The 27,714-nt window shown below is 38.6% G+C and overlaps 1 protein-coding gene across 1 annotated transcript; it reads left to right on the top strand.

The window, feature by feature from the left end:
• Positions 1-27,253, top strand: LOC133570491 (uncharacterized). Its single transcript, XM_061923164.2, has 4 exons — positions 1-497; positions 7,865-8,323; positions 11,630-11,854; positions 26,976-27,253. The coding sequence occupies exons 1-4, from the start codon at positions 311-313 to the stop codon at positions 27,251-27,253; spliced, it is 1,149 nt and encodes a 382-aa protein (XP_061779148.2). The 5' UTR covers positions 1-310.
• The last annotated feature ends 461 nt before the right edge of the window (positions 27,254-27,714 follow it).

The raw sequence follows: 27,714 nt of genomic DNA, 5'->3' as shown, positions 1-27,714 counted from the left end.
AACGTCAAGTGTGCGAACTGTCGTGAAAGCACATCGACGGAGAAAGACGTGAGAAGGACGCTAATAAGTCAGTCTGATTATTTGTTCTCCAGTTTGAAATATTTACGTCCTATAAAATACATCTTTGATTCTTTATTCAAGGATAAAATGGTCTCGATGTGCTAGAAGCACTTTGCTGCTTCTCGTGCTCGTTTATTGTTAGTTAGCTTAGCTCGCTAGTTAGCTTAGCTTGTTAGCTGCTAACAGAAGTTATCAACACATCGCTAAGTAGAGATCAAGTGTGAGAGTAAAGTGTTGTGATTGTGTGAAAATGTCTACATTACACATGTTGAGAGCGTTGGTGGATCAGCGACTAACTGCTGCCGTTGAAGAAATATTTGTAGTGTTAGAAAGAACGATAGCAGAATACGAGGCGGAACTTTCTAGAACAAAGGAGCAGAACAAGCTACTATTGGACGCTGTTTTCAAGAAACATCAAGTTGTGTTACACAGAACAGGTTTGTTGACTTCTTACTCTCACATCTTTACTAACTTTATATTGACTAATAACAAGAAAATGACATTTTAATGTATAATATAATCACAATGACCGCAAACATTTAAGTGTCTTGTTTGCAACTTGCTTAAAGTAAAAATCAAAATCAATAACTAGCTTGTTACTATTTGTATACACACATATACAGGCCTCCAATTGTAACTTTTTAAGGTTAAGGAAAGTGTTACCTTAAAGGAGGCTAGCTAGCTTCAGGTTCAAAATGAAAGTGCAACATCAAATATTGTTCTCCTCCAACAGCATCGTGCTCTTAATCGCACACCGACACTCCATGGAAGTAGAAGCCATTGAAATGAAGTGAAACGAAGAGATCGGCTCCGTTAGCTCGGAGGGAACATTTTCAAAATAAAGTCCATGAAGTCACCGCCATGTCTCCCGAGCCGTACGACTCTAGTGAGCATGAGCAGACGCTGCGGCACTTCAGTATTCAGGAAGTAAGCAGTTGCGTAAAATGCAGTGATAAATGACGGTTTTTCGGTCATTAAAAATGTAAACGTGTTACTAAACATCTGGAATTTCACCGCTGTGTATCATTTTAGCCCTGCGATGAGGTGGCGACTTGTCCAGGGTGTACCCCGACTTCCGCCCGATTGTAGCTGAGATAGGCTCCAGCGCCCCCCGCGACCCCGAAGGGAATAAGTGGTAGAAAATGGATGGATGGATGGATGTATCATTATACCGTTTATTGTTACATCCATAGTCCATTAACAAGTAAAAAGTCAAGGGAGGTCACGGCATGTTCTTGCCTTAAATGCCGGTCAGTTTTTTCGGGCATTACGGCAAGTCACAAGGGTGGTCACGGAAAATGCCGCGGTTGCCGTGGTTAAATTTGAGCCCTGCATATATATATATATATATATATATATATATATACACACATATATAAAGGGACAAGCGGTAGAAAATGGATGTATTTATATATATATATGTATATATATATATATATATATACATATATATATATATATATATATATATATATATATATATATATATATATACTATATGTTCTGCCATTGAACAGTCAGAGACCAGGACTTCCTTAAAAGATTTGACAAAATTAATTCAGCAAAGGTCACAGGCAAAGTCATGCCCTGTCTACATTAAGCCAGATAACTCCTTAAAAAAACAATTATTCAGCTTAAATTAAATTGAATCGTAATATTAATCCATATATAAAGCGCACCGGGTTAAAAGCCGCACTGTCAGCTTTTGAGTAAATTTGTGGTTTTTAGGTGCGGCTAATAGTGCGGAAAATACGGTAATTATTTAAAGATGTACCGTATTTTCCGCACTATTAGCCGCACCTAAAAACCACAAATTTACTCAAAAGCTGACAGTGCGGCTTTTAACCCGGTGCGCTTTATATATGGATAAATATTACGATTCATTTTCATAAAGTTTCGGTCTCGCAACTTCGGTAAACAGCCGCCATCTTTTTTCCCGGTAGAACAGGAAGCGCTTCTTCTTCTACGCAAGCAACCGCCAAGGTAAGCACCCGCCCCCATAGAACAGGAAGCGCTCCTTCTTCTACTGTAAGCAACCACCCGCCCGCGTAGTAGAAGAAAAAGCGCGCGGATATCACCGTACGTTTCATTTCCTTTGTGTGTTTACATCTGTAAAGACCACAAAATGTCTCCTACAAAGCGACAAGGATCCGGTTCATGAAAAGACGCAATCTCTCCATCCGCACACGGATTACTACCGTATTTCACAGCAACTGATATTCCTGTGAACCGCACTGTGGAACGGGAGCACGTACGGTGAATATTCGCACCACAGGGAATGAGAAGTCATCCTTCACTGTGGTTCTAGCTTGCCATGCTAATGAAACTTCCACCCATGGTGATATTCAAAAGGAAGACCTTGCCAAAAGAGACCTTTCCAGCCGGCGTCATCATAAAAGCTAACTCGAAGGGATGGATGAAGAAAAGATGAGCGAGTGGTTAAGGTAAGTTTAAGTTTACGCGAAGAGGCCGGGTGGCTTTTTTCACGCAGCTCTGTCCATGTTGATATACGTATGTTTGTGATTGCACATTTGCGTACATTTTGGGAGTGAACAGAGTTGTTAGAACGCTGGTTTTTAATATATTATTAAAGTTTGACTGACCTATCTGACTGTTTTTTTTGACATTCCTTTAGCGCAGTTAGATGCGGCTTACAACACGGGGCGGCTTATAGGTGGACAAAGTTTTGAAATATGCCGTTCATTGAAGGCGCGGCTTTTAACCCAGGGCGCCTTATGGTGCGGAAAATACGGTATTTATTTCAATCAATCAATTGTTTAATTTTGTCCAATTTGACCCTCCATATTTTAGGAACAGCAAGACTTCCACAATATGGACTCATTTAGCCTTTTCAAATCAAGAACACACTTATTCCAGAATGCTTAATCACTTTCATTTCAGCTATTTCTAGTTTCTTGTCTAAACTGACATTTTCTGTTTTATATTGTTCAATGTTGTAATGTTTGTATCGTTTCTAGAAAGGCACCCTATAAATAACATTGATTATTATTATTCGTATTATTCTTAAACAGAGGATTTGGTCCTTTCACATCATTTCCAACCTTTTTTTCTCCCTGAGAACTACTCATTTTTTGTCATGTTTATTTTCATAGCTTCTTTCAAGCCAAACAAAGGAAATAATAGTATTTTGCCAGAGCACATTTGTATCACTACTAGAGGTATTTTGTCAAAAATAAAGGATTTAGCGCTTTATTAATATGAGCAGCAACATTTAGAAAGTACTATATGTAGGACTTTACAATATTGCACTGCCATCTACTGGTGACTTTTGGCTACCACATGATACATTGACGTGTAGGCGAGAGGCAGTAGCTTAGTTTCACTTTCACTTTGCCTTTTACCTCATTTTTCATTATCATCGGAATAAAACACAGGACTAAATTGTATCGTTTTATTGGTGAATAATACAACAATATACACATCATTTTAGTTAATGTACAATTACAACAAAATAATAAAATTGATCATTTTATTACAAACAACAAAGCTTTGAGTCTTCTGCGCATGACACATCTCGCGAGAGCAGAGCAGTCATAGACGAGAGCAGAACCGTCTTGTAACGTCAAGCGTGCCAACTGTCGTGAAAGCACATTGACGCAGAAAGAAGCCAGAAGGACGCTAATAAGTCAGTCTTATTATTTGTTCTCCAGTTTGACATATTTACGTCGTATAAAATACATCTTTGAGTCTTTAATTCAGGAAAAAACCCGTCTCGGTGAGCGAGAACCTTATCGTGCTAGCAAGTTTAGCTAGCTTAGCTTGTTAGCTGCTAACAAAGAGACGCGGATGTTATCAACACATCGCTAAGTAGAGATCAAATGTGAGTGTAAAGTGTTGTGATTGTGTGAAAATGTGAGTGTAAGGTGTTGTGATTGTGTGAACATGTGAGTGTAAAGTGTTGTGATTGTGTGAACATGTGAGTGTAAGGTGTTGTGATTGTGTGAACATGTGAGTGTAAAGTGTTGTGATAGTGTGAACATGTGAGTGTAAAGTGTTGTGATAGTGTGGAAATGTGCGAAAGAACGATAGCAGATTACCAGGCGGAACTTTCTAGAACGAAAGAGAACAATCAACTACTGGACGCTGTTTTCAAGAAACATCAAGTTGTGTTACACACAACAGCTTTGTTTACTTCTTACTCTCACATCTTTACTAACTTTATATTTCATTAGTAACACTTTTCTTCAATAGATGCTTTGTCTTATGGGGATGATGCAATGCTTTCATTTAGATTCTTCATGAAAACGAGACAGTTTGAGGTTGATGTTCCTCTCAGTTTGTAACAATGTGTGATTGATTGATTGAAGGAGTTATGAGAAGTTTGCATATTAAAGGCTACACTTTCATCACGGTACACATTCACTGCTACAAGAAAGCCTGAGATGGTTTCAGATGAAATATTTGTTCACTCACACAGATAGAACACAAAGTATGTAGAAAGTAGCAAAAAGAAAACAATACTGCAAGAAAATTTCAGCAAAAGGCTTTGTATATTCCCAGTTACGAGTAACAACAACCTGTAATGTCTTGTCAAAGCTGCTTTGAAGGAAGTAAGGGATTTACACTCCTTTATGGCTATTGATAGGGACTTCCACATGTTGGTGGTATAGCAGGCAAACTAATTAGAACCTTTTTTGGAGTGAGATCTGGGTTGAATGTGACTTGTACAACTACCTCTGGTGTTATAATGGTCAATATATTTTGAAGTATCTAGACAGGTACATGGGTATTTTAGTGCTGTGGTGTATCTTGTACACCAGACCAACTGCAAGAAGATGTACTCTGTCACCTACCAAGAGCCTCCCCACTTTAAGGAAATGGTTGGCGAAAAAGTGAGCCCGAGATGGACGGTTGAGTAGAAGCCCAATCATTTTGTTTTGGGCTGTCTGGAGTTTGTTTTTCAGGGCTTTTAAGGCATCACGGTAACAAACATGAACTCTGTAGTCAAAGTGGGGTTAAATGAGTGCTTGTATTAGAGTCTTAAGTGTATTTCTACCCACCAACGGGGTGATCCTACTATGTAAGAACTAGGGTTGTACGGTATACCAGCATTCGTATAGTATCGCAATACTAATTAATCATATTCGGTACTATACCGCCTCTAAAAAGTACTACTTCCATGATTACATCTATATTTTTTGGCATTACAACATCTTCTTTCGTTTAAAAAAAAATAAAATATTATGTTTATAAAGTCAGTAAATATGTTCCTGGACACATGAGGACTTTGAATATGACCAATGTATGATCCTGTAACTACTTGGTATCAGATTGATACCCAAATTTGTGGTATCATCCAAAACTAATGTTAAGTATCAAACAACAGAAGAATAAGTGATTATTACATTTGAACAGAAGTGTAGATAGAACATGTTGAAACAGAAAATAAGCAGATATTAATAGTAAATGAACAAGTAGATAAATAATACATTTTCGACCACTTGTCCTTAATAACGGGAGACGGCGTGGCGAAGTTGTGAGCGTGGCCGTGCCAGCATTCTGAGGTTTACTGGTTCAATCCCCACCTTCTACCATTCTAGTCACGTCCATTGTGTCCTTGAGCAAGACACTTCACCCTTGCTCCTGATGGCTGCTGGTTAGCGCCGTGCATGGCAGCTCCCGCCATCAGTGTGTGAGTGTGTGTGTGAATGGGTGAATGTGGAAATAGTGTCAAAGCGCTTTGAGTTCCTTAAAAAGGTAGAAAAGCGCTATAAAAGTACAATCAATCAATCAATGTTTATTTATATAGCCCTAAATCACAAGTGTCTCAAAGGGCTGCACAAGCCACAATGACATCCTCGGTACAAAGCCCACATAAGGGCAAGGAAAAACTCACCCCAGTGGGGGTTTAAGTTCAACCCATTTACCAATTACCATTTAATAATATTGACAAAATAATATAATATAAATGACACAATATGTTACTGCATATGTCAGCAGACTAAACTGGGAGCTTTTGTTTGTTAACTTCCTAATAAAAGACAAGTTGTCTAGTCCGTTCACTATTTTATTTAAGGACTAAATTGCAATAATAAACATATTTTTAATGTACTCTAAGATTTTTTGTTAAAATAAAGCCAATAATGCACTTTTTTGTGGTCCTTTCTATTTAGAATAGTATCAAAAAGTTCGGAAAAGTATTGAAATACATTTTGGTACAGGTCCCGGTACCAAAATATTGGTATTGGGACAACACTAGTAAGAACAGAATTTGTCGGTTGATTCTGTGACTACCTTAGTAGTCATTTTTTCACTGGAGAGATTAGTCTTTACGATGCAGCCAAGATAGGTAATCTCATTGTTGTTTGTTATAATATTGTCACCCACTTTGACTGTGAAGTTATCTACTTTTCTGAGGTTAGGAATTGACCCAAAAACCTGTGTACTTGCAAGTACCAGGCGAGTCTTAATTTGCCAGTTTGTCATTGAAAGCCTTGCTAGTCTAGGTCTTGAGGATTGTAGCTTCGCTTGTTTTGTGGTCGTCAGCCTCAGTTCTATGTTCTTTATGGGTACAGAAAATCATTGAATGATCACTTAAGCTGCATACAGTAGTTCCACTTGTGCTGATCTTAGACTGGTCAGAAGTAACAACGAGGACTATGAAGGTTTAAAAGGACTCACTCACCCTGGTAGTTTGCTTAATGAGCTAAGTGAGACAATGTTGGTGGCACAGCTTAGTGAAGGTTTTAAAAATGGGTGCATCCTTTCAGGACATATCTGTGTTCCAGTCCCCAAGAAGATGTAAACCTGTATCAACATGTTTACGATACACAAAACTCACACACTCACCAAATACATTTTACACTGTAATCAGATCTAAATAGTTATCATTTCACTTCCTGATTCTGACTTACATGCAACAATAAGTGAAAGTAAACATTTATTTTCAATAGCCAAAGTAGTCAACACTTGATTTATTAAAAGAACATAAAGAACATAAAGGTGACTGACTTTCCTTCAGCGTGTTGTAGATTTTCTCAAATTCCTAAAGAGGAATTGTTGATGGAGATACTCCATAAAACAGCACATAGTAAAACATGTTTTTGTTAAAAGTTCCTTTTGGCCCAGCCAACAAAATGGCCACCCAAAAGTATTCTGCATGATAACAAAAACATACCATGAATGTTTTTTTAAGTGATTTTGGAATTAGATTTGTTTTATTTCCATGATATTTAAGTTATGGCAATGACGGCGTGGCGAAGTTGGTAGAGTGGCCATGCCAGCAATCGGAGGGTTGCTGGTTACTGAGGTTCAATCCCCACCTTCTACCATCCTAGTCACGTCCGTTGTGTCCTTGGACAAGACACTTCACCCCTTGCTCCTGATCGCTGCTGGTTAGCTGCCTTGCATGGCAGCTCCCGCCATCAGTGTGTGAATGTGTGTGTGAATGTGGAAATACTGACAAAGCGCTTTGAGTACCTTGAAGGTAGAAAAGCGCTGTACAAGTATAACCCATTTATCATTTATCATTTGACAATCTCAATATTTACACACTTTACATCAGTGAGTGTAAAGTTAAGAATGCCTCAATCAATGCTGCCTCGTACTTATAAAACTTTTCAAATTGACCCCCATCAAATGTCCAAGTCTGTTTTTGTACTCACTGTACCACTTGTTAATACATTTTAGGACAAAATGTGGTATTTCCTGTTTTTATTGGTTGTTTAGCTACACACTTTTAACACAACACACAAAAGAACACAAATAATGTAATTGTGTTAACAGTGTCAGTCCAAAACTATTTATATTCTCTCTGTATCTTATTTACTTATGTACCCAACAGATGTCCAGCAGCCCCCCCACATTATAGAGGAAGAGGAGGATCCACAGACCACCCAAATTAAAGAGGAAGAGGCGGATCCACAGCCCACCCACATGAAAGAGGAAGAGGAGGATCCACAGCCCACCCACATGAAAGAGGAAGAAGAGGATCCACAGCCCACCCACATGAAAGAGGAAGAAGATGATCCACAGCCCACGCACATTAAAGAGGAAGAGGAGGATCCACAGCCCACCTACATGAAAGAGGAAGAGGAGGATCCACACATGAAAGAGGAAGAGGAGGATCCCCACATGAAAGAGGAAGAGGAGGATCCACACATGAAAGAGGAAGATGAGGGAGAGTGTGTTGTAGAGCAGGAGGAGGATGATGTCAGCAAGTTTCCACTGACTGTTGTCTCTGTGAAGACTGAAGAGCATGAAGACAAAGCACCTGAGTCCTCACAGCTTCATCACAGTCCAAGTAAGCACATATCATTTTATTCTCAGGGCATTCAATCCATCACAACTGGACTGTTCACTTTGTCTTAGAAGACTCATCCAAGTAGGCTTCATCACTTCATGCTCATACACTTCAAGTCTTAAATCTAATCATTGGAATTTAGAGGGGAACTGCACTTTTTGGGGGAAATTTTTCTATCGTTCACAATCATTATAAAAGACATGACGATGGATATATATTGTTTCAAAATCACATTCTAACTCATAAATGTAAATAAAAGTCCACTTGCAATGAAGCCAATGGGAGGTTCTCTATAACCATCCAAAAAGTGCCAACAATACTCCATTTGCATTTTGTGGCTTGAATAGCAAGCAAGTATAGTGATATTGTTATTATAAGTGCTAACGCAGACAAACTATTTATAGCTTGTGTGTCTATGTTGACATCAGCGGCTGGTGAGCTCCTTCCTCACCTCGGTACTGGTGAAAGATTATGCCAGATCATGAATCGTGCCTCTCACCTGGATAGTAAAAGGATGAGGTCGTACTCTGACAAGTTGGTATCGTTTGTCAGCCAATTTAGACCCGAACGACCTAAAAAGACGCTTGACGTCACCCCCCTTTTCCGTTCGAGGATTATGAGTAATTCTTCATCTAAACGGTAATATAACTAGATTCTATCAGTCTGCGTCATAGTGACAGCAGACCTTGTACAGTAAGTGATGTTTTATTATGTTTGTTGGCTCTCAGGAAGTCTGCGGTGTATAATATTAAGTGATGTTAAATAAAAAAAGCGAACGTTGTGATGCGTTTTTAAAATTATTGCGCTAATGAGCAAAAATATGTAAATATTACATCTTTTTAAAAATGCCCCTGTTACTAAATGACATATATACCTACTGCATGTGCATAAAACCTTAATGGAGGTGTTTGGATGTTTTTAAGTTCTTTATAGGCAGAATAGTGCAACTCTAATATCCTCTATTGTAAGCAGACTTTTGATCGTATTTATTTACTATTTAAAATGCATAACAAAGAAAAAATGTGTGTTCTTGATAGGCAAAATACATTTTAAAAGTGTGGTTCCCTTTTAAGTGAAAAGAAGTAAACGAGACAGTTGATGTTCCTCTCAGTTTGTAACAATGTGTGATTGATTGATTGATTGATTGAAGGAGTTATGAGAAGTTTGCATAGGAAAGGCTACACTTTCATCACGGTACACATTCACTGCTACAAGAAAGCCTGAGATGGTTTCAGTTGAAATATTTTTTTTAAACTCTCACAGAACACAGTACTATGTAGAAAGTAGACAAAAATACTGCAAGAAAGTCAATGAAAATAAAATAAAAGTAAAAGGATTTGTAAATTCCCAGTTACGAGTAGCCGCAACCTGTAATGTCTTTTCAGAGCAACTTTGAAGTAAGTAAGGGATTTACACTCCTTTATGGCTATTGATAGGGAGTTCCACATGTTGGTGGTATAGCAGGCAAACTAATTGGAACATGTTTTTGAGTGAGATCTGGGTTGAATATGACTTGTACAACTACCTCTGGTGTTGTAATGGTGAATATATTTTGAAGTATCTAGACAGGTACATGGGTATGTTAGTGGTTTGGTGTATCTTGTACACCAGACCAACTGCAAGAAGATGTACTCTGTCACCTACCAAGAGCCTCCCCACGTTAAGGAAAGGTGAGATGGACGGTTGAGTAGAAGCCCAATCATTTTTTTTGGACTGTCTGGAGTTTGTTTTTCAGAGCTTTTAAGGCGTCACGGTACTAAATATGAACTCTGTACTCAAAGTGATGTTAAATGAGTGCTTGTGTTAGAGTCTTCAGTGCAATACTACCCGTAATAGTAGTATTACTATGTAAGAACATAATTTGTCGGTTGATTCTTTGACTACCTTAGTACCGGTAGTCATTTTTTCACTGGAGAGATTAGTCTCTGTGATGCAGCCAAAATTGGTAATCTCATTTTTGTTTGTTATAATATTGTCACCCACTTTGACTGGGAAGTTATTTACTTTTCTGAGGTTAGGAATTGACCCATAAACCTGTGTACTTGCAAGTACCAGGCGAGTCTTAATGTGCCAGTTTGTCATTGAAAGCCTTGCTAGTCTAGGTCTTAAGGATTGTAACTTCGCTTGTTTTGTGGTCGTCAGCCTCGGAATGATCACTTAAGCCACATACAGTAGTTCCACTTGTGGTGATCTTACACTGGTCAGAAGTAACAACAAGGTTTATGAAGGTTTAAAATGACTTACTCACCCTGGTAGTTTGCTTAATGAGCCAAGTGAGACAATGTTGGTGGCACAGCTTAGTGAAGGTTTTAAAAATGGGTGCATCCTTTCGGGACATATCTGTGTTCCAGTCCCCAAGAAGATGTAAACCTATATCAACATGTTTACACAAAACTCACACACTCACCAAAACATTTTATAATGTAATCACATCCAATTAGTTATCATTTCACTTCCTGATTGTGACTTACATGTAACAATAAGGGAATGTAAACATTTATTTTCAATAGCCAAAGTAGTCAACACTTGATTTATTAAAAGAACATAAAGGTGACTGACTTTCCTTCAGCGTGTTGTAGATGGTTTCCAATTCCTAAAGAGGAATTTTTGATGGAGATACTCCATAAAACACCACATACTACCATGAATTGATTTAAGTGGACCCCGACTTAAACAAGTTGAAAAACTTATACGAGTGTTACCATTTAGTGGTCAATTGTACGGAATATGTACTGTACTGTGCAATCTACTAATACAAGTCTCAATCAATCTCTCAAAAGTAAAACATGTTTTTGGTAAAAGTTTATTTTGGTCCAGCCAACAAAATGACCACAAAAAAGTATTCTGCATGATGACAAAAACATACCATGAATGTTTTTTTTAAGTGATTTTGGAATTCTTTTTTTTTTATTTCCATGATATTGAAGTTATGGTAATGACTTTGTCATTAAAAGATTATGGTTAAGTTTAGAGCTAAAGAGTAGGTGTAATGGACCGTATACAGAATAAAATATTTACACTATTTACATCAGTGAAGTTCAAAATGCCTCAATCAGTGCTGCCTCGTAGTTGTAAAAACTTTTCAAATTGCCCCTTATCCTATTTCCAAGTCTGTTTTGGTACTCACTGTGCCACTTTTGAATTGATTTTAGGAAAAAAGGAGGTATTTCCCGTGTTTTTATTAGTTGTTTTGCTACACACTTTTAACCCAACACACGGAAGAACACAAATAATGTCATTGTGTTAACAGTGTCAGTCCAAAACTATTTATCTTCTCTCTTTATCTTATTTACATTTACCCAACAGACATCCAGCAGCCCCCTCACATGAAAGAGGAAGAGGAGGATCCACAGCCCACCCACATGAAAGAGGAAGAGGAGGATCCACTCATGAAAGAGGAAGAGGAGGGAGAGTGTCCTGTAGGGCAGGAGGAGGATGATGTCAGCAAGTTTCCACTGACTGTTGTCTCTGTGAAGACTGAAGAGCATGAAGACAAAGCACCTGAGTCCTCACAGCTTCATCACAGTCCAAGTAAGCACATATCATTTTATTCTCAGGGCATTCAATCCATCACAACTGGACTGTTCACTTTGTCTTAGAAGATTTATCCAAGAAGGCTTCATCACTTCATGCTCATACACTTCAAGTCTTAAATCTAATCCTTGGAATTTAGAGGGGAACTGCACTTTTTTGGGGAATTTTTTCTATCGTTCACAATCATTATAAAAGACACAACGGTGGATATATTAAAAAAAAAAAAAAAATCACATTCTAACTAGGGCTGGGCGATATGGCTTTTTATTAATATGTGGATATGTTTAGGCCATGTCACGATACACCATATATATGTGGATATGTTTAGGCCATGTCACGATACACCATATATATGTGGATATGTTTAAGCCATGTCACGATACACCATATATATGTGGACATGTTTAGGCCATGTCACGATACACCATATACAAACCCTGTTTCCATATGAGTTGGGAAATTGTGTTAGATATAAATATAAACGGAATACAATGATTTGCAAATGATTTTCAACCCATATTCAGTTGAATATGCTACAAAGACATCATATTTGATGTTCAAACTGATAAACATTTTTTTTTTTTTGCAAATAATCATTAACTTTAGAATTTGATGCCAGCAACACGTGACAAAGAAGTTGGGAAAGGTGGCAATAAATACTGATAAAGTTGAGGAATGCTCATCAAACACTTACCGGTATTTGGAATATCCCACAGGTTTGTAGGCTAATTGGGAGCAGGTGGGTGCCATGATTGGGTATAAAAACAGCTTCCCAAAAAATGCTCAGTCTTTCACAAGAAAGGATGGGGCGAGGTACACCCTTTTGTCCACAACTGCGTGAGCAAATAGTCAAACAGTTTAATAACAACGTTTCTCAAAGTGCAATTGCAAGACATTTAGGAATTTCAACATCTACGGTCCATAATATCATCAAAAGGTTCAGAGAATCTGGAGAAATCACTCCACGTAAGCGACATGGCCGGAAACCAACATTGAATGACCGTGACCTTCGATCCCTCAGACGGAACTGGATCAACAAGCGACATCAATCTCTAAAGGATATCACCATATAGGCTCAGGAACACTTCAGAAAACCACTGTCACTAAATACAGTTGGTCGCTACATCTAAGTGCAAGTTAAAGCTCGACTATGCAAAGCGAAAGCCATTTATCAACAACATCCAGAAACGCCGCCGGCTTCTCTGGGCCCGAGATCATCTAAGATGGACTGATGCAAAGTGGAAAAGTGTTCTGTAGTCTGATGAGTCCACATTTGAAATTGTTTTCTGAAATATTCGACATCGTGTCATCCGGACCAAAGGGGAAGCAAACCATTCAGACTGTTATCGACACAAAGTTCAAAAGCCAGCATCTGTGATGGTATGGGGGTGTATTAGTGCCCAAGGCATGGGTAAATTACACATATGTGAAGGCACCATTAATGCTGAAAGGTATATACAGGTTTTGGAACAACATATGCTGCCATCTAAGCGCCGTCTTTTTCATAGACGCCCCTGCTTATTTCAGCAAGACAATGCCAAGCCACATTCAGCACGTGTTACAACAGCGTGGTTTCGTAAAAAAAAAGAGTGCGGGTAATTTCCTGGCCCGCCTGCAGTCCAGACCTGTCTGCAATCGAAAATGTGTGGCGCATTATGAAGCGTAAAATCCGACAGCGGAGACCCCGGACTGTTGAACGACTGAAGCTCTACATAAAACAAGAATGGGAAATAATTCCACTTTCAAAGCTTCAACAATTAGTTTCCTCAGTTCCCAATCGTTTGAGTGTTGTTAAAAGAAAAGGTGATGTAACACAGTGGTGAACATGCCCTTTCCCAACTAATTTGGCACGTGTTGCAGCCATGAACTTCTAAGTTTATTATTATACGATACACCATATATATGTGGATATGTTTAGGCCATGTCACGATACACCATATATATGTGGATATGTTTAGTCCATGTCACCATACACCATATATATGTGGATATGTTTCGTCCATGTCACGATACACCATATATATGTGGATATGTTTAGGCCATGTCACGATACACCATATATATGTGGATATGTTTAGTCCATGTCACCATACACCATATATATGTGGATATGTTTCGTCCATGTCACGATACACCATATATATGTGGATATGTTTAGGCCATGTCACGATACACCATATATATGTGGATGTGTTTAGGCCATGTCACGATATACCATATATATGTGAATATGTTTAGGCCATGTCACGATACACCATATATATGTGGATTTGTTTAGTCCATGTCACGATACACCATATATATGTGGATATGTTTAGTCCATGTCACAATACACAATATATATGTGGATATGTTTAGGCCATGTCACGATACACCATATATATGTGGATGTGTTTAGGCCATGTCACGATACACCATATATATGTGGATATGTTTAGGTCATGTCACGATACACCATATATATGTGAATATGTTTAGGCCATGTCACGATACACCATATATATGTGGATTTGTTTAGTCCATGTCACGATACACCATATATATGTGGATATGTTTTACACCATATATATGTGGATGTGTTTAGGCCATGTCACGATACACCATATATATGTGGATATGTTTCGTCCATGTCACCATACACCATATATATGTGGATATGTTTAGTCCATGTCACGATACACCATATATATGTGGATATGTTTAGGTCATGTCACGATACACCATATATATGTGGATATGTTTAGGCCATGTCACGATACACCATATATATGTGGATTTGTTTAGTCCATGTCACGATACACCATATATATGTGGATATGTTTAGTCCATGTCACGATACACCATATATATGTGGATATGTTTAGGCCATGTCACGATACACCATATATATGTGGATGTGTTTAGGCCATGTCACGATACACCATATATATGTGGATATGTTTAGGTCATGTCACGATACACCATATATATGTGGATATGTTTAGGCCATGTCACGATACACCATATATATGTGGATTTGTTTAGTCCATGTCACAATACACCATATATATGTGGATATGTTTAGTCCATGTCACGATACACCATATATATGTGGATATGTTTAGGCCATGTCACGATACACCATATATATGTGGATATGTTTAGTCCATATCACAATACACCATATATATGTGGATATGTTTAGGCCATGTCACGATACACCATATATATGTGGATATGTTTAGGCCATGTCACGATACACCATATATATGTGGATATGTTTAGGCCATGTCACGATACACCATATATATGTGGATGTGTTTAGGCCATGTCACGATACACCATATATATGTGGATGTGTTTAGGCCATGTCACGATACACCATATATATGTGGATATGTTTAGGCCATGTCACCATACACCATATATATGTGGATATGTTTAGTCCATATCACAATACACCATATATATGTGGATATGTTTAGTCCATGTCACGATACACCATATATATGTGGATATGTTTAGGCCATGTCACGATACACCATATATATGTGGATATGTTTAGTCCATGTCACAATACACCATATATATGTGGATATGTTTAGGCCATGTCACGATACACCATATATATTTCGATGTGTTTAGGCCGTGTCACGATACACCATATATATGTGGATATGTTTAGGTCATGTCACGATACACCATATATATGTGGATATGTTTAGGCCATGTCACGATACACCATATATATGTGGATGTGTTTAGGCCATGTCACGATACACCATGTATATCTGGATATGTTTAGGCCATGTCACGATGCACCATATATATGTGGATATGTTTAGGCCATGTCACGATACACCATATATATGTGGATATGTTTAGGCCATGTCACGATACACCATATATATGTGGATGTGTTTAGGCCATGTCACGATACACCATATATATGTGGATGTGTTTAGGCCATGTCACGATACACCATATATATGTGGATATGTTTAGGCCATGTCACCATACACCATATATATGTGGATATGTTTAGTCCATATCACAATACACCATATATATGTGGATATGTTTAGTCCATGTCACGATACACCATATATATGTGGATATGTTTAGGCCATGTCACGATACACCATATATATGTGGATATGTTTAGTCCATGTCACAATACACCATATATATGTGGATATGTTTAGGCCATGTCACGATACACCATATATATTTCGATGTGTTTAGGCCGTGTCACGATACACCATATATATGTGGATATGTTTAGGTCATGTCACGATACACCATATATATGTGGATGTGTTTAGGCCATGTCACGATGCACCATATATATGTGGATATGTTTAGGCCATGTCACGATACACCATATATATGTGGATGTGTTTAGGCCATGTCACGATACACCATATATATGTGGATGTGTTTAGGCCATGTCACGATACACCATATATATGTGGATGTGTTTAGGCCATGTCACGATACACCATATATATGTGGATGTGTTTAGGCCATGTCACGATACACCATATATATGTGGATATGTTTAGGCCATGTCACCATACACCATATATATGTGGATATGTTTAGTCCATATCACAATACACCATATATATGTGGATATGTTTAGTCCATGTCACGATACACCATATATATGTGGATATGTTTAGTCCATGTCACGATACACCATATATATGTGGATATGTTTAGGCCATGTCACGATACACCATATATATTTCGATGTGTTTAGGCCGTGTCACGATACACCATATATATGTGGATATGTTTAGGTCATGTCACGATACACCATATATATGTGGATATGTTTAGGCCATGTCACGATACACCATATATATGTGGATGTGTTTAGGCCATGTCACGATACACCATGTATATCTGGATATGTTTAGGCCATGTCACGATGCACCATATATATGTGGATATGTTTAGGCCATGTCACGATACACCATATATATGTGGATGTGTTTAGGCCATGTCACGATACACCATGTATATCTGGATATGTTTAGGCCATGTCACGATGCACCATATATATGTGGATATGTTTAGGCCATGTCACGATACACCATATATATGTGGATATGTTTAGGCCATGTCACGATACACCATATATATGTGGATGTGTTTAGGCCATGTCACGATACACCATATATATGTGGATGTGTTTAGGCCATGTCACGATACACCATATATATGTGGATATGTTTAGGCCATGTCACCATACACCATATATATGTGGATATGTTTAGTCCATATCACAATACACCATATATATGTGGATATGTTTAGTCCATGTCACGATACACCATATATATGTGGATATGTTTAGGCCATGTCACGATACACCATATATATGTGGATATGTTTAGTCCATGTCACAATACACCATATATATGTGGATATGTTTAGGCCATGTCACCATACACCATATATATGTGGATATGTTTAGGCCATGTCACCATACACCATATATATGTGGATATGTTTAGTCCATATCACAATACACCATATATATGTGGATATGTTTAGTCCATGTCACGATACACCATATATATGTGGATATGTTTAGGCCATGTCACGATACACCATATATATGTGGATATGTTTAGTCCATGTCACAATACACCATATATATGTGGATATGTTTAGGCCGTGTCACGATACACCATATATATGTGGATATGTTTAGGTCATGTCACGATACACCATATATATGTGGATATGTTTAGTCCATGTCACAATACACCATATATATGTGGATATGTTTAGGCCATGTCACGATACACCATATATATGTGGATGTGTTTAGGCCATGTCACGATACACCATGTATATCTGGATATGTTTAGGCCATGTCACGATGCACCATATATATGTGGATATGTTTAGGCCATGTCACGATACACCATATATATGTGGATATGTTTAGGCCATGTCACGATACACCATATATATGTGGATGTGTTTAGGCCATGTCACGATACACCATATATATGTGGATGTGTTTAGGCCATGTCACGATACACCATATATATGTGGATATGTTTAGGCCATGTCACCATACACCATATATATGTGGATATGTTTAGTCCATATCACAATACACCATATATATGTGGATATGTTTAGTCCATGTCACGATACACCATATATATGTGGATATGTTTAGGCCATGTCACGATACACCATATATATGTGGATATGTTTAGTCCATGTCACAATACACCATATATATGTGGATATGTTTAGGCCATGTCACGATACACCATATATATTTCGATGTGTTTAGGCCGTGTCACGATACACCATATATATGTGGATATGTTTAGGCCATGTCACGATACACCATATATATGTGGATGTGTTTAGGCCATGTCACGATACACCATGTATATCTGGATATGTTTAGGCCATGTCACGATGCACCATATATATGTGGATATGTTTAGGCCATGTCACGATACACCATATATATGTGGATATGTTTAGGCCATGTCACGATACACCATATATATGTGGATGTGTTTAGGCCATGTCACGATACACCATATATATGTGGATGTGTTTAGGCCATGTCACGATACACCATATATATGTGGATATGTTTAGGCCATGTCACCATACACCATATATATGTGGATATGTTTAGTCCATATCACAATACACCATATATATGTGGATATGTTTAGTCCATGTCACGATACACCATATATATGTGGATATGTTTAGGCCATGTCACGATACACCATATATATGTGGATATGTTTAGTCCATGTCACAATACACCATATATATGTGGATATGTTTAGGCCATGTCACGATACACCATATATATTTCGATGTGTTTAGGCCGTGTCACGATACACCATATATATGTGGATATGTTTAGGTCATGTCACGATACACCATATATATGTGGATGTGTTTAGGCCATGTCACGATGCACCATATATATGTGGATATGTTTAGGCCATGTCACGATACACCATATATATGTGGATGTGTTTAGGCCATGTCACGATACACCATATATATGTGGATGTGTTTAGGCCATGTCACGATACACCATATATATGTGGATGTGTTTAGGCCATGTCACGATACACCATATATATGTGGATGTGTTTAGGCCATGTCACGATACACCATATATATGTGGATATGTTTAGGCCATGTCACCATACACCATATATATGTGGATATGTTTAGTCCATATCACAATACACCATATATATGTGGATATGTTTAGTCCATGTCACGATACACCATATATATGTGGATATGTTTAGTCCATGTCACGATACACCATATATATGTGGATATGTTTAGGCCATGTCACGATACACCATATATATTTCGATGTGTTTAGGCCGTGTCACGATACACCATATATATGTGGATATGTTTAGGTCATGTCACCATACACCATATATATGTGGATATGTTTAGGCCATGTCACGATACACCATATATATGTGGATGTGTTTAGGCCATGTCACGATACACCATGTATATCTGGATATGTTTAGGCCATGTCACGATGCACCATATATATGTGGATATGTTTAGGCCATGTCACGATACACCATATATATGTGGATGTGTTTAGGCCATGTCACGATACACCATGTATATCTGGATATGTTTAGGCCATGTCACGATGCACCATATATATGTGGATATGTTTAGGCCATGTCACGATACACCATATATATGTGGATATGTTTAGGCCATGTCACGATACACCATATATATGTGGATGTGTTTAGGCCATGTCACGATACACCATATATATGTGGATGTGTTTAGGCCATGTCACGATACACCATATATATGTGGATATGTTTAGGCCATGTCACCATACACCATATATATGTGGATATGTTTAGTCCATATCACAATACACCATATATATGTGGATATGTTTAGTCCATGTCACGATACACCATATATATGTGGATATGTTTAGGCCATGTCACGATACACCATATATATGTGGATATGTTTAGTCCATGTCACAATACACCATATATATGTGGATATGTTTAGGCCATGTCACCATACACCATATATATGTGGATATGTTTAGGCCATGTCACCATACACCATATATATGTGGATATGTTTAGTCCATATCACAATACACCATATATATGTGGATATGTTTAGTCCATGTCACGATACACCATATATATGTGGATATGTTTAGGCCATGTCACGATACACCATATATATGTGGATATGTTTAGTCCATGTCACAATACACCATATATATGTGGATATGTTTAGGCCGTGTCACGATACACCATATATATGTGGATATGTTTAGGTCATGTCACGATACACCATATATATGTGGATATGTTTAGGCCATGTCACGATACACCATATATATGTGGATGTGTTTAGGCCATGTCACGATACACCATGTATATCTGGATATGTTTAGGCCATGTCACGATGCACCATATATATGTGGATATGTTTAGGCCATGTCACGATACACCATATATATGTGGATGTGTTTAGGCCATGTCACGATACACCATGTATATCTGGATATGTTTAGGCCATGTCACGATGCACCATATATATGTGGATATGTTTAGGCCATGTCACGATACACCATATATATGTGGATGTGTTTAGGCCATGTCACGATACACCATATATATGTGGATGTGTTTAGGCCATGTCACGATACACCATATATATGTGGATGTGTTTAGGCCATGTCACCATACACCATATATATGTGGATATGTTTAGTCCATATCACAATACACCATATATATGTGGATATGTTTAGTCCATGTCACGATACACCATATATATGTGGATATGTTTAGGCCATGTCACGATACACCATATATATGTGGATATGTTTAGTCCATGTCACAATACACCATATATATGTGGATATGTTTAGGCCATGTCACCATACACCATATATATGTGGATATGTTTAGGCCATGTCACCATACACCATATATATGTGGATATGTTTAGTCCATATCACAATACACCATATATATGTGGATATGTTTAGTCCATGTCACGATACACCATATATATGTGGATATGTTTAGGCCATGTCACGATACACCATATATATGTGGATATGTTTAGTCCATGTCACAATACACCATATATATGTGGATATGTTTAGGCCGTGTCACGATACACCATATATATGTGGATATGTTTAGGTCATGTCACGATACACCATATATATGTGGATATGTTTAGGCCATGTCACGATACACCATATATATGTGGATGTGTTTAGGCCATGTCACGATACACCATGTATATCTGGATATGTTTAGGCCATGTCACGATGCACCATATATATGTGGATATGTTTAGGCCATGTCACGATACACCATATATATGTGGATGTGTTTAGGCCATGTCACGATACACCATGTATATCTGGATATGTTTAGGCCATGTCACGATGCACCATATATATGTGGATATGTTTAGGCCATGTCACGATACACCATATATATGTGGATATGTTTAGTCCATGTCACGATACACCATATATATGTGGATATGTTTAGGCCATGTCACGATACACCATATATATGTGGATGTGTTTAGGCCATGTCACGATACACCATATATATGTGGATGTGTTTAGGCCATGTCACGATACACCATATATATGTGGATATGTTTAGGCCATGTCACCATACACCATATATATGTGGATATGTTTAGTCCATATCACAATACACCATATATATGTGGATATGTTTAGTCCATGTCACGATACACCATATATATGTGGATATGTTTAGGCCATGTCACGATACACCATATATATGTGGATATGTTTAGTCCATGTCACAATACACCATATATATGTGGATATGTTTAGGCCATGTCACGATACACCATATATATTTCGATGTGTTTAGGCCGTGTCACGATACACCATATATATGTGGATATGTTTAGGTCATGTCACGATACACCATATATATGTGGATGTGTTTAGGCCATGTCACGATACACCATATATATGTGGATGTGTTTAGGCCATGTCACGATACACCATATATATGTGGATGTGTTTAGGCCATGTCACGATACACCATATATATGTGGATGTGTTTAGGCCATGTCACGATACACCATATATATGTGGATATGTTTAGGCCATGTCACCATACACCATATATATGTGGATATGTTTAGTCCATATCACAATACACCATATATATGTGGATATGTTTAGTCCATGTCACGATACACCATATATATGTGGATATGTTTAGTCCATGTCACGATACACCATATATATGTGGATATGTTTAGGCCATGTCACGATACACCATATATATTTCGATGTGTTTAGGCCGTGTCACGATACACCATATATATGTGGATATGTTTAGGTCATGTCACGATACACCATATATATGTGGATATGTTTAGGCCATGTCACGATACACCATATATATGTGGATGTGTTTAGGCCATGTCACGATACACCATGTATATCTGGATATGTTTAGGCCATGTCACGATGCACCATATATATGTGGATATGTTTAGGCCATGTCACGATACACCATATATATGTGGATGTGTTTAGGCCATGTCACGATACACCATGTATATCTGGATATGTTTAGGCCATGTCACGATGCACCATATATATGTGGATATGTTTAGGCCATGTCACGATACACCATATATATGTGGATATGTTTAGGCCATGTCACGATACACCATATATATGTGGATGTGTTTAGGCCATGTCACGATACACCATATATATGTGGATGTGTTTAGGCCATGTCACGATACACCATATATATGTGGATATGTTTAGGCCATGTCACCATACACCATATATATGTGGATATGTTTAGTCCATATCACAATACACCATATGTATGTGGATATGTTTAGTCCATGTCACGATACACCATATATATGTGGATATGTTTAGGCCATGTCACGATACACCATATATATGTGGATATGTTTAGTCCATGTCACAATACACCATATATATGTGGATATGTTTAGGCCATGTCACGATACACCATATATATTTCGATGTGTTTAGGCCGTGTCACGATACACCATATATATGTGGATATGTTTAGGTCATGTCACGATACACCATATATATGTGGATATGTTTAGGCCATGTCACGATACACCATATATATGTGGATGTGTTTAGGCCATGTCACGATACACCATGTATATCTGGATATGTTTAGGCCATGTCACGATGCACCATATATATGTGGATATGTTTAGGCCATGTCACGATACACCATATATATGTGGATATGTTTAGGCCATGTCACGATACACCATATATATGTGGATATGTTTAGGCCATGTCACGATACACCATATATATGTGGATATGTTTAGGCCATGTCACCATACACCATATATATGTGGATATGTTTAGTCCATATCACAATACACCATATGTATGTGGATATGTTTAGTCCATGTCACGATACACCATATATATGTGGATATGTTTAGGCCATGTCACGATACACCATATATATGTGGATGTGTTTAGGCCATGTCACGATACACCATATATATGTGGATATGTTTAGGCCATGTCACCATACACCATATATATGTGGATATGTTTAGTCCATATCACAATACACCATATGTATGTGGATATGTTTAGTCCATGTCACGATACACCATATATATGTGGATATGTTTAGGCCATGTCACGATACACCATATATATGTGGATATGTTTAGTCCATGTCACAATACACCATATATATGTGGATATGTTTAGGCCATGTCACGATACACCATATATATTTCGATGTGTTTAGGCCGTGTCACGATACACCATATATATGTGGATATGTTTAGGTCATGTCACGATACACCATATATATGTGGATATGTTTAGGCCATGTCACGATACACCATATATATGTGGATGTGTTTAGGCCATGTCACGATACACCATGTATATCTGGATATGTTTAGGCCATGTCACGATGCACCATATATATGTGGATATGTTTAGGCCATGTCACGATACACCATATATATGTGGATATGTTTAGGCCATGTCACGATACACCATATATATGTGGATGTGTTTAGGCCATGTCACGATACACCATATATATGTGGATGTGTTTAGGCCATGTCACGATACACCATATATATGTGGATATGTTTAGGCCATGTCACCATACACCATATATATGTGGATATGTTTAGTCCATATCACAATACACCATATATATGTGGATATGTTTAGTCCATGTCACGATACACCATATATATGTGGATATGTTTAGGCCATGTCACGATACACCATATATATGTGGATATGTTTAGTCCATGTCACAATACACCATATATATGTGGATATGTTTAGGCCATGTCACCATACACCATATATATTTCGATGTGTTTAGGCCGTGTCACGATACACCATATATATGTGGATATGTTTAGGTCATGTCACGATACACCATATATATGTGGATGTGTTTAGGCCATGTCACGATGCACCATATATATGTGGATATGTTTAGGCCATGTCACGATACACCATATATATGTGGATGTGTTTAGGCCATGTCACGATACACCATATATATGTGGATGTGTTTAGGCCATGTCACGATACACCATATATATGTGGATGTGTTTAGGCCATGTCACGATACACCATATATATGTGGATGTGTTTAGGCCATGTCACGATACACCATATATATGTGGATATGTTTAGGCCATGTCACCATACACCATATATATGTGGATATGTTTAGTCCATATCACAATACACCATATATATGTGGATATGTTTAGTCCATGTCACGATACACCATATATATGTGGATATGTTTAGTCCATGTCACGATACACCATATATATGTGGATATGTTTAGGCCATGTCACGATACACCATATATATTTCGATGTGTTTAGGCCGTGTCACGATACACCATATATATGTGGATATGTTTAGGTCATGTCACGATACACCATATATATGTGGATATGTTTAGGCCATGTCACGATACACCATATATATGTGGATGTGTTTAGGCCATGTCACGATACACCATGTATATCTGGATATGTTTAGGCCATGTCACGATGCACCATATATATGTGGATATGTTTAGGCCATGTCACGATACACCATATATATGTGGATGTGTTTAGGCCATGTCACGATACACCATGTATATCTGGATATGTTTAGGCCATGTCACGATGCACCATATATATGTGGATATGTTTAGGCCATGTCACGATACACCATATATATGTGGATGTGTTTAGGCCATGTCACGATACACCATATATATGTGGATGTGTTTAGGCCATGTCACGATACACCATATATATGTGGATATGTTTAGGCCATGTCACCATACACCATATATATGTGGATATGTTTAGTCCATATCACAATACACCATATGTATGTGGATATGTTTAGTCCATGTCACGATACACCATATATATGTGGATATGTTTAGGCCATGTCACGATACACCATATATATGTGGATATGTTTAGTCCATGTCACAATACACCATATATATGTGGATATGTTTAGGCCATGTCACGATACACCATATATATTTCGATGTGTTTAGGCCGTGTCACGATACACCATATATATGTGGATATGTTTAGGTCATGTCACGATACACCATATATATGTGGATATGTTTAGGCCATGTCACGATACACCATATATATGTGGATGTGTTTAGGCCATGTCACGATACACCATGTATATCTGGATATGTTTAGGCCATGTCACGATACACCATATATATGTGGATATGTTTAGGCCATGTCACTATACACCATATACAGTGGGGCAAAAAAGTATTTAGTCAGCCACCAATTGTGCAAGTTCTCCCACTTAAAATGATGACAGAGGTCTGTAATTTTCATCATAGGTACACTTCAACTGTGAGAGACAAAATGTAAAAAAAAATCCAGGAATTCACATTTTAGGATTTTTAAAGAATTTATTTGTAAATTTTGGTGGAAAATAAGTATTTGGTCAAGAACAAAAATTCAACTCAATACTTTGTAATATAACCTTTGTTGGCAATAACAGAGGTCAAACGATTATTATTATTTACCAGGTTTGCACACACAGTAGCTGGTATTTTGGCCCATGCAGATCTTCTCGAGAGCAGTGATGTTTTGGGGCTGTCGCCGAGCAACACGGACTTTCAACTCCCTCCACAGATTTTCTATGGGGTTGAGGTCTGGAGACTGTCTAGGCCACTCCAGGACTTTCAAATGGTTCTTTCGGAACCACTCCTTCGTTGCCCGGGCGGTGTGTTTGGGATCATTGTCATGCTGGAAGACCCAGCCACGTTTCATCTTCAAAGCTCTCACTGATGGAAGGAGGTTTTGGCTCAAAATCTCACGATACATGGCCCCGTTCATCCTTTCTTTAACACGGATCAGTCGGCCTGTCCCCTTAGCAGAAAAACATCCCCAAAGCATGATGTAACCACCCCCATGCTTCACAGTAGGTATGGTGTTCTTGGGATGCAACTCAGTATTCTTCTTCCTCCAAACACGACGAGTTGAGTTTATACCAAAAAGTTCTATTTTGGTTTCATCTGACCACATGACATTCTCCCAATCCTCTGCTGTATCATCCATGTGCTCTCTGGCAAACTTCAGACGGGCCTGGACATGCATTGGCTTAAGCAGGGGGACACGTCTGGCACTGCAGGATTTGATTCCCTGTCGGCGTAGTGTGTTACTGATGGTAACCTTTGTTACTGTTACGGCGCACGCGCAGTCTACTTCTCCCTCCTCTGCGGGAGCACTTGGAGGAGCCGATGACAGCGCGCTCGGACACGCCCCTGCTCGCGCTGAGCGCAGCACGCCCACGCAGCACGCCCACGCAGCGACAAGCCTGCACACCTGGGACTGATGAGGGCGAGATGTATAAAAGACCAGTGGACCCAAGGATCGGCGCGGGAACTTAGTTACCTCTTTGTGTACCGTAAGCCTTATGCGCTCTTACTGTGTTGTTTTTCCCTCCGTGATTCTGACGTCTGTTGCTCTTCCGCAGTGCCTTCCCGAGTCTTCCCTCCTCGAGATCTCCCGTTGTTTCCCCGGTGTTTTGGACTGCCTTCTTCTTTCCCGACTCCTCACTCGCCCCTGGACTCTGACGTCTCTCTCTGCCCCACGGACCCCTCGCTGATCTTGGACCCCTTTTGCCTTGCCCTCTTTGGACTTGTCTGCCTTTTCTCATCAACACTTGGTAACACACTTCAGATATCTACACACATAGTCTTACCACACACACACTCTTGTATTTTAGTCACACACTCTATTTCTATAGTTTAGTTGTATTGTTTATTATTATATATATTTATTATATATAATAAATTATTGTATATACTGCCGCCTGGTGTCTGAGCCGTCACCTCCCCTTTAGTCTATACACAACAGTAAGTTCCCGCCAAAATTATTAAGGACCTGACGGCACAGTTCCTTAGCCCCGCCCCTAGTGACTTTCGTTCCGCCCCCTGTGACAATTATTTTTTTTTTTTTTCTGCCTCTTGCCCCATTCACCATGTCTTTTTCTTTTTTTCGCTCCACACCGGAGGAGTTGTCGTGTCCTGCCAAACTGTCGTGGAAAGGCATGTTTAGCAGTGATGTGAGCAAGGAGGAATTTACCCGTCGCCTGGACACCCTCCTCCCACCCTTAGTGACTGTTCCTCAGCCAGAGAGAAGCGTCTGGCATCCGCTTTCGGAGAGGGGGGGTAGTACTGGTGGCTGTGCTGATGGGGTGGCGCAGCCGCACC

The sequence above is a fragment of the Nerophis lumbriciformis genome, linkage group LG28, assembly GCF_033978685.3.
Source record: "Nerophis lumbriciformis linkage group LG28, RoL_Nlum_v2.1, whole genome shotgun sequence".
In the NCBI taxonomy this organism is placed as follows: Eukaryota; Metazoa; Chordata; class Actinopteri; order Syngnathiformes; family Syngnathidae; genus Nerophis; species Nerophis lumbriciformis.
This window is presented reverse-complemented; position numbering and strand designations above follow the sequence as displayed.

Coding starts and splice junctions, on each gene's coding strand:
- LOC133570491 (XM_061923164.2), top strand. CDS start 311: ATGTCTACATTACACATGTTGAGAGCGTTGGTGGATCAGCGACTAACT. Junction 8,324..11,629: donor ACAGCTTCATCACAGTCCAA/GTAAGCACATAT, acceptor TTTACCCAACAG/ACATCCAGCAGCCCCCTCAC. Junction 11,855..26,975: donor ACAGCTTCATCACAGTCCAA/GTAAGCACATAT, acceptor GCTCTTCCGCAG/TGCCTTCCCGAGTCTTCCCT.